Source organism: Haliaeetus leucocephalus, unplaced genomic scaffold (genome assembly GCF_000737465.1).
Source record: "Haliaeetus leucocephalus isolate CR32 unplaced genomic scaffold, Haliaeetus_leucocephalus-4.0 Scaffold1, whole genome shotgun sequence".
Lineage (NCBI taxonomy): Eukaryota > Metazoa > Chordata > Aves > Accipitriformes > Accipitridae > Haliaeetus > Haliaeetus leucocephalus.
In genome coordinates, this window is record NW_010972437.1 from 9,778,899 (window position 1) to 9,788,766 (window position 9,868).

Here is a 9,868-nt window from a genome sequence, read left to right on the forward strand (position 1 = left end):
GACAGAGGTGGTTGGAGGGGGGGGGGGGGGGGGGGGGGGGGAAGTGAACAATACACTTACCATCACCAAATCCATTGTATCCGTCACCACCCCCAAAGCTTCCTCTGCTCCCACCACCGCCACCACCACCCCCATAGCCTCCTGGAACACAGAACAGATGAGAGTGTTTTCCTGAAGACAAGTGTTAAGTGTTTAATCCAACTGACACAGGAAATAAAAAACCAGATATCACATTCTATATAAACATTCCAGTCATTTACCTCTTCCGCCAAAGTTTCCTCCTCGGCCAAAGTTCCCTCCACCGCCTCCAAAGTTTCCACGACCCATGAAGTTGCCGGAGCCACCCCCACGACCTACAAAATATTTTACTTAAATTACATTAGTTGAACACCAGTTACGTAAAGTAACCATGCACAACTCCAAACTCACCTCTCTGAGAGCTAGCAGTCTGCATCTCTTGTTTTGAGAGTGCTTTTTTCACTTCACAGTTATGTCCGTTTATAGTATGGTATTTCTGAACTAGAGAAAATTGTGAAATCAGAGTTAGAAATATCAGGTCATTGAAAGCAATATGCTGCAAAACTCTCATAGAAAGCTACTGTAAGACATGACCACACTTCTGAAAGGAACATTAAACCTACCCCATCTCTTACAATAGTAAAGCAGTTGATTATGCCAACATCTTACATTCCACACACTGCTGTTCTGAAATCTAACATTACACTTTTATCCCATACATAATTTCTCACTGAAGAGTTACATACCAACAATTTTATCAACTGTATCATGATCATCAAAAGTTACAAAAGCAAAGCCTCTTTTCTTTCCGCTTTGCCTATCTTCCATGACTTCTATGGTTTCAATCTTGCCATATTTTTCAAAGTACTCCCTTAAATTATATTCTTCTGTATCTTCTTTAATTCCACCAACAAATATTTTCTTTACTGTGAGATGTGCCCCAGGCTTTACAGAATCCTACAACGCCAAAAACGACATTTCAGTGGTTTATATTATTAGGTAAAGATTACGAAATAAGGTTAACTGAAACACTAACTTACCTCCCTCGAAACTGCTCTCTTTGGTTCAACCACGCGCCCATCAACCTTATGCGGTCGAGCACTCATGGCAGCATCCACCTCCTCTACACAAGAGTAAGTCACAAAGCCAAAGCCTCTGGAACGTTTTGTTTGCGGGTCTCTCATCACCTGCAAAAACATACAGGGTACTCTGCATTTCTGTTCTAGATTAAGTACCTATACCTATATCCTTCCAAAATCAGACTAACATTTGACACTTACCACACAGTCCGTGAGTGTGCCCCATTTTTCAAAGTGCTCTCTCAAGCTATCATCTGTTGTTTCAAAGCTCAGACCTCCAATGAACAGCTTTCTCAATTGCTCCGGCTCCTTTGGCTCATGGCCCTACAAAAGCAAAATTAAAAACCTATTTTGAATACAAGCCACAGAGTTAAAATTTCACAGAATTACTAAAAATTATCTGTGCACATTATAACTACAAATAGGTGGCATACATTTACATAAAAACAATGACTTCTAATGGGTTTAAGACAGCAGCATAGTAAATAAACACTTAATGAGGTGTGATTTTAATTAAACCACTAACTAACTAACAACTTAAAGAGTGCTCAAATGCAAACAACTGTAAAGAGACTTCAATATACTAAATAATCTGGTTGCTCCCCAGCCCCCCCAGAAGTGCATTCATTTTATGTCTATCTTATGTTCGAGTTGCATATTGCTCTGTAGGGATTAGCAGTGAAGCACTGCTAGATAAAGGGAAGTTCTAACACTTTATGAAGCATCATCATGAGAAACTATAAAAAATTTAAGAACATAGCGTACAAGAAGAAAAGTTTATTGTCCAAACTGAGCATCTAGTCTTTTAGGATATCCATTCTGAAAGGTTATTTTTATGCATTTTGAAGAAATTTATCAACTCTTAATGTCTTAAAATTCTAAATTTTGTACTTGGATAATTTTGTAAGTTGAGTGCATGCAAGCAAGAAAGTAGAAGTACATGTGTAGTTTTCAGTGTTATGGGAAATACCTCTTAAATGTGAATCAAGATGGACTTACATCTTACAGATAAAAAACCGTCTTGAATAATGACTACTCAATGACCTGTAATGGGTACAGCTACTGGAGTAAGACTGGTATCTTAACAAGCATTGTAAAACAAACTTAAGTTTAATTGAAGCTCTTGACAGTATCACCTACGTATGACCAGCCACATTTTAAAATGTGCTGATTTTTAAAGCTCAGTTTTCTATAGACCAATTAAAGTGGGCTTACAGGTGCATTAGTGTTTCTGCTCTTTCAGCGCTGCATGTTTTTAGTTAGGCGGGGAATATCCCCATGTATTTGACAGGAGTTTACGAAAAATTATTTTACAACTTTCTCCCATCCCCAAGGCAGAGCAGTCTTATAAAAAGCAATCAGATTAAAATCTTATTTAGCAAGCTGGTATTTTGTGCATATAAAACAATCCACAACAAGGTGCTGGCCAGCTATGCTGCATACGACTTCAATTCCACAGCATGAATGCCGTGGGTTAACCTAGACTACATTCAGCATTAGCCTGAGAGCTGAACTACATAAAACCAGCCACAGACTTCTACGTGTAGATGTCTTGCTTCAAACCTGAAGGTGAAGCGCTTTAGCCTCTGCAGTTTAAATAAACTGGGTGGTGGTGCTAGGGTTGGTCAGAAAAGCATACATCCCTTTGAGTGCAACACAACCACCCTAAAGAGCAATGAATATTGTGAAGCAATACATGGCAAGAGAGAATTTCTGAATTATATACTGCTTTATGAAACTACTGGCTTATAATGTTCAGGTTGTACTACAGGAAAAAATACCTAAGATTACGAAAAGCTGACTGGGAAGCAGATCCTTGCTCTTACACCTGCTAAACTTAGCAAGAAAAAGCCCCAGCATTCTTGGTAACAGCTTTCTATTTAAGGCACTAACTTCATTACTACAGAAACATTATTCTATAAATGATTGACAGTCAATGGTCCTGTGACTACAAAGTAAAGCTGCTTTTCTACAGTCTTCCAAGCGGCCTGGACTACATAAAGATAATAAAAATATTCCCCTTCTAACTATATGTAAACTTAAATCTTAGAGGGTAACACACCTACTGTATATAGAAACTGCTTTAGGTTAAGTTAAATATTGTTTTCTGTTGCTAATTGCATTGGGGTTTTTTTAGGCTACTAACACTACTTAATTTTTAGCTGGGTTATGTTAAAGCTGCGAACATTTAAGTGTTTCAAACTCTCCTGCACAGATTAAAAGGAAATCTATTACATGAAACTGTAAAGTTTAGACTTCTCCAAAACAAAAAACCTATATAAGGAAAAACTAGACAGACTTTTTACAGTTCTCTGACACCCATCAAAGCTACAAGGTTTTCAGTTAGCAACTCAGACTGCTTTTACCTTAGAAGAATGACCACAGAACTCTTCAGGTCACTCCTGAAAGTAAAAGTGAAGTCCTTTTCTGCTTATTTTTATTATGTGCACATGAACCACTGTTCTCATACAGGAAGAATAACACCTGCTGTTACAGCCTATCTCCTCTATCAGAGAGAAATTATCCTTGGGACACACCTATGTTATAGGAACTCTCCACAGAAGTAAAGGGCAACATTTTCTCAGGGAATTAATTGTTTTTTTCAGGCATTTTGTTCTCACTGGGGATAAGCATCTCTAGGGTTTTCAGAGTGCTGTCCTCTATCACACAAGATGTTGTTTCTCAGTCCTCCTGCTGCAAGTTAGTTATAACAGCAGTCTCTCCTGGGCAGCAAACCTTGCAAAATACATCTCTCCCTTCCTCCCTACCACACTGCTTCAATAGGATCAGAAGGCTCCCTCCCACTCAGCCAATACTGAGGGCCAGCACGCCATTTTGCAGTGCTCCTTCGGTCAGAGGGGAAGGCGGGGAAGCAGCGGTAAGAATGCCCAGCCTGCCTCCAGCCAGCAAGCTGGCAAGAAGCTTCAGCTTCTGCCCCTAAGCAGTTTAAGGGACTTCCAAATACATTAAGAGGCTCAGAGGAGACGGGGAACTTTCTTCCCAGCCTTGACTAGCGACTTCCTCCCTCAAGCCACAGCCCTACGCAGCACCGCACGCCTCCATTTTGTGAGCTCTCTCTTCTCCTCCACCCTCAATATGGAGCCGGAGGGGCGGGGCCACAGGGAAGCGGGAACGCGCGCGCGCAGCAGCCCCCACCCCGCCAGCCACGTCCCAGCGCCGCCGCAGTGGTGCCATGGGAGCGTCCCGCCGCCCCCGCCCCAGCGCTGGAGGAGGGCAGGGAGAGGCCGGCATTGCGGGGGAGCACGTGGTTCCCTCCGCTCACCCTTTCTCCCGATCAAAATCAAACGACTGGTTCCTACGTCCTACCTAAAACCCCGAACACTCAGCGCGGTCTAACTGTACCTCTCTCAGAAGAGAGGAAGAAAAAATGGCAACTAGCAACCCCCACACGCACCCCGGGATTCCTGTGAAGATCCTAATCTTTGCAGAAATCCCAAGACCTTTTGACAACACTGCTGCAGATGTGCACTGCCTTTATTCCGAGTTCGCTGTAAACTAACTTTCATATGGCAGGGGTTTTGAATAATCAGCCTTCTGGAGTTGCAGTATTTCTCTCTAAAGGCACCGCTTTCAGGTGGAGTCTTCCCGTGCATCGTACCTCTGTGAACACCAGCAAGCGTCCACAAAACGCCTGGCACCACACCTAGGCTGCTCTGCAGCTAAACGTGTAAGATGAGACTGCTCCGTCCCCCAGACAGTCCAATCCTAGACTGCCTTCTGAAACAGGAAAGCTTACAGACAACTGGGCCTCATCCACTTTCTCCGTGAAACATTTTCTCTAGAAACTTAATAGCTTCTAAGTACATTCCAGGGCGAGCTACCTTTGTAAACTACAAGAGCTGATTTAGTAGGCAGCTGAGTGACCCCAGCTACATTCTATCCAAAGTCCAAAGCAGTGAGACAGTTGCAACATTCCTTCCAGAAGGACTTCAGGCACCATACTTCAATACAAAATAACCATACGCTACCAGATACATGCAACTCGGACAAGGTTTGTTCTTAATTCGAGGGTATAGGCCCTCCCACATTGCAGTAGTGTATCATTTCCCCCAAAGTTGGAACTAGCTAAAATATTCAGGCACCCTGGAAAAGTAATGTTAGAAAGCAAACAAATCAAAATAAACAATCAGAAAACATCTCAGTTATAAGCCATATAAGCATGTATAATACCCTCTTTGCTAATCTTAAAATTGAGTTTATTTTCTGAAGGGTAGCAAGACTTTTTCTCCCCCGCCTCCCATTTCCACACCCTGCCCCAAAAGTATCTAGCTCCCATCCTCCCAGAACAGCCCCAACATCTTCTCTATACTACGCACCTTATTCAGTCTACGGTATTTCTGCTAGAAGCAAAAGAAAACAGTTATTTTTACTTAGTACAGCCTCGCTTTCATTTGCAGTGACTATTAGGCAACCATTTTTTATTTTAAAAAATACAACCAAAAAAACCACCAAAAAAAAACCAAACAAAAAAACCAAACAAGAACCTGTCTTCATTCCCACTAAAAACAGGATTTTGAAGATAGGAAGGAATCAAGCTCCTGCTGATACTCTGAGGATGCATAAATTTCTTAATAAAAATAATTACACGTTGCTTTAATCACAAACATAACATTTAATCAGTTTTGTTGTAACAGAAAACTAGAAAAGCAAAATTTTCCCACTATGCTTAACACCCCACCCCTTAAAATTTCAAGTAATGCACTGCAATTTATAGTTACTCCGCTAGTATGGGGATGAAGAAGGTAGGAAAAAAAAAAAGCAAGCTAAGAATTAATACATCAGATAGAAATGGTTAAGTTGGGTTTTTTCAATCTTTTCCCCTTAAAGCTACTTTTTTTTAATAAAAAAAGCAATCCTCTCACCTGTGAGGATCGTCTTCCTTTCCTCTTGTAGTCTTCCACATCTCTCTCTTCCTTCAGAGCAGCCATTTTGGAAGGGTACTCTAACTCAGCCTTTCTTTTAGATCTAGGAAACCTAGAAAACAGGTTGGATAGGTCAGTACTTACCCCAATTCCTGTGAAGCAGGGCCTTCTCTGGCTGCAACACATGGGTGTGGCTTTATAGGAGAAACCGGGAGAGGGGTGAAAGTAGAAAAAAATGTAAGTATTTAAAAGGGTAGAGTAAAAATCCTCAGACTATTTTGCCCACAATTAAGAAATGCTGCAGAAGGAATATCTGCTATCCTAGTAAACGTCTTTGTACAACTGTTGGAATAACAAGGTACAAACTAATGCTAAAATCTGTAGAAAACAACCTATGTCCATTACTGTCTTACATAACTATCATGAATACAACTCATACAGGGCAAGCAAATTCCACCTTTGATACCCAAACCCGCTACATAAATCAAATTCTACTTCTCTGAATTTTAACCCCCAAAATATTTAACATTTTGCAAATATGGCTTATTAGAATTATCTTACAAGTAACCTATTGTAATCAGTGATCCAGCAGCCTGGAACTGGAACACTAGAGGATTTAACTAGTGTTAAATGTTTTCTGTATTGAAAAATATTTTCCGCTGACACCAGTGCAAGAATCTTTTACCGATTCTATTCTTGCAACATAAGAAATTTTACCAGTTGATCCTCAGCAATCTGTAGCACTAGTCATCTGCATTACTTTTGCTTCCAAGTGATGTATTTGATTACTACCCTGTACCCTCTACTTACATGCCTAACTTTTCACAGTGTTATCTACGTATCATTAAAAAAATCAATTATTTCACAAGCACAGTGAATTAATCCATATCTAAGCATTCAAACAAAAAACATTCCCTTTAGCCTTTATTATTTCAAGTTTTCTGAGATCATTAAGTTACTTGTCTTACTATACTGTATTAGTACCTTTGGCTACAATTCATCACTACTTTGGATGTTTCTTGAAACTTTATTACAGGAGCCAAAACAAAATACTGTCAACTAAATAACATGCTTCTGTAAAACTACACTTGTGCTGCATTAAAATCATTGATATTTACAAGATTAGGTATATTTTGGTGGGGTTTTTGTTTGTTTGGGTTGTGTTGGTTTTTTTTAAAGTTTTATCCCAGCAAATACTGCATAGGGAAAGGCAGGCAGGCCTCTATTAATGACCTCTATGTACTGTTATTCAGAGTGGAAATTATTATTTAATATAAATCCATGTTAAAAATCCAGCTTCAAATTAAACTCAACTGTGAAATCACGAGTACCATGATTTAATGCATTAAAAAATTTAAAGGTTTGTACCATCTTCAGTTCCTCTCTACACAATGTTAAACCTGCTCTTGAAATCCTTTAAATCAAACATCAGTTTGACTTAGGAGTATTAGGATACCAAGTATTTCAACTGAGCTGTTCAATTCCTGAAGTCATAGAGGGGAGGTATGAAACAGTATGTTAACAATTCAAGGGCTTTTAAAAAGTAGCTGTATGGGAAAATAAAACTTCGGGAATTGTTAGGGAGGAAAGGGATAAGCCTATTTAAATACTTTTCCTAAGTAATTAGAAGTATGCAATCCCTCTCCGATTTTGTCACCTGCTGCTTTCCCCAGTGAGGCTCCACGCTGGCCAACATAAAACTCACAGGCATGGTCTTTGCCACAATGGCCTCTGAAGGCCATGACGGTCAAAAGAGTTGTCTCCTTGCTAATGCACACCATTAGCTGAAGTGGAACACAATCCTGTTCAGCCCTATTCCTACTTTGCCTCATAGAAAGTGACCAAAAGTCAATATTAGCTTCTTTTATACTTAACATCAACAAAATAACTCTATTCAACTCTAAATATTCAGAATATTCTTATCAGCTGAGTTAAACTAGCATTGAAACAGCTGTATACTGCAACTTAACTACAGAACTGAAAGGAGTCTCAGAACAAATCTGTTGGTTATAATGAGAAGAAAGTCACTAGGAGATGCCTCATTACTCAAAGAGCTTATAATGCTACTGTATCTCTTACGGAGACAAGAAGATAATAGAGGCAAAACAGACATTCCCAAGATGGAAGTTTACCTGTCCATTCAGAGAATACTACAGAGATGTATTGGTCTTTTCTGTAAACAGCTGAAGTTGGACCTAACATGCATACAGTATATCGTGCCAAACCTAAGAGTTAAAGCAGCAAAACAATAGATTTTCAGCTCTAAGTGCGTTGGCAGTTTATTCCCAATGCCAACAGGAACGTCTGCTGGGAAAAACCCAAGATATCAGCTTGATAACTTACGTGATGGGTTTCCAAGCTTTACTGAAGCATGTTCAAATGCTTTGAACTCATTAGCCCTCCCAGTTGTCAAAACTATTCAACAACCCTGAAGCAACTAAAACAATTGCTTACATGGAAAAGTTATTTTTAGCTGTTTTGCCAAGGGATCCAGTTTCTTCTGTGCTTTTAATGTAGGAACAGAAACTAGCGTGACCTTTTGGTTTCTCCGTTCTCAATTTTATAAGGTTTCAGCTTGCAATGAAGGGGGTCAGCATAAAAGAAAAAAAACCAAACACACAAAAAACCTGCACCATTTTTGCTCAACATACTTTACTTGGAATACTTGAGCAAAAAACCCCTAGGTTTTGAGAAGAGAGGAAAGAAAACCAAGGGGGGATATCATGACAGTATTTCCCTCCAGGTAGGCTGTGGATTATTGCCCTAGTCTGCATATGATCTCTACTTCATTCAAGTTGAGGAAAACTGGAACCAAGGTTTGTGCAGGACTGCTTCCTCGTGTTGCCCACCAGGATCGTGGTGGGATGCCACCAAATATCGCGGCTCTTGTGCATGTGCGGTTGGGGGAGTGGATAAAGGGAAGGGAAATGGAGAGAACTTTGCACAACGCCTTCCCCCACCTCGCCGGGCAGCAAAAGCTTGCTACATGTGCTAACTCCCCTCGGGAAGGGGGTGAGGGGGAAGGGATAGTAGGGGGGTGCTGCAATGTGTACAAGCATTCCTCAGCGTATCACACTAAGCGACCTTAATGCTTTAAAAGTCTGCTCCCACGACAATGAATGGGGAAAAAAATATCCCCAGCACACTACTCCGGGTAGCTTACGTGGGGAGCCACACAGGGAAGACAGAACAATGACACACCCACGTATGGGACTCGCTTCTCCCCACTCTCGCCCGAATACGCACCTAAGTGCTTCTGTGTCCCCCGGTACAGCTGAAGGGGACTCTGCTACCCACAGCCCTGTCCCAATCCGAGGGCCAGGCCTCTCCCACCCACACTCTGGAGCGCAGCGAAATGGCGGCCGCAGTCGCTGTGCCCGAGGGGCCGCTCGGCGGAAGCGCAGCCTCTCCCGCATTCTCCCTCTTCCTGCCAGCGGCCGCCATTGCGGGCTAATGCGCCATGTCGCAGTGAAAAACGGGTCTGGAACGCGGCAGAAACGCTACAAAGAAGCGGCGGCCGCTCCAGGGCGGCAGCGGGAACCGCGAGGGGCACCATTACGTGCCGCCCTCCAGCCCGCCGCGCCCAGGGCTCCCCCTTCCTCCCCGGGGGCTCTGGCGGAGTTAAAGCAGCTCTACCTCCGCGGGGGGGGGGGGGGGGGGGGCCCGCCCCGCCTCCCCTTCCATCCTTGCCTCAGCTTAGCCTAGCGAGTCCCGCTCCCTCCACGCGGCGGGCAGTTACCTCCATTTTGTGACCAGACTCGCCTCCTTCAGTACCAATATGGAGCCGAAAGGAAGAGGAGGGGGAGGGGCGGAGGAGGGGTCACGTGGTGGGAAGGCGGGCTCCAGGCACCGCGCGACAGGCCGGGAGGAGGAGGGAGGAGGACGGGG

General features: G+C 42.4%; 1 protein-coding gene across 8 annotated transcripts in view; it reads right to left on the bottom strand.

Moving 5' to 3' along the window:
* Positions 1-9,868, bottom strand: part of HNRNPA3 (heterogeneous nuclear ribonucleoprotein A3) — a 20,802-nt gene that overhangs the window by 10,673 nt on the left and 261 nt on the right. The window contains exons 1-9 of one of the 8 annotated variants that reach the window (XR_774266.1): positions 9,227-9,605; positions 5,981-6,092; positions 5,435-5,458; positions 1,299-1,421; positions 1,059-1,205; positions 765-975; positions 430-519; positions 261-368; positions 61-171 (exon numbers count right to left, since the gene is read on the bottom strand). Coding sequence is in view for 6 of the 8 variants with exons in the window: in XM_010566199.1 (XP_010564501.1) it covers positions 61-171; positions 261-368; positions 430-519; positions 765-975; positions 1,059-1,205; positions 1,299-1,421; positions 5,435-5,455; positions 5,981-6,092; positions 9,227-9,396 (1,093 nt within the window). In the remaining 2 variants the exon portion in view is untranslated. Of the gene's footprint in view, positions 1-28; positions 172-260; positions 369-429; positions 520-764; positions 976-1,058; positions 1,206-1,298; positions 1,422-5,434; positions 5,459-5,980; positions 6,093-9,226; positions 9,608-9,868 lie in introns of those variants that run through there. The other 7 variants (XR_774268.1, XM_010566199.1, XM_010566217.1 and 4 more) reach the window with 7 other exon arrangements.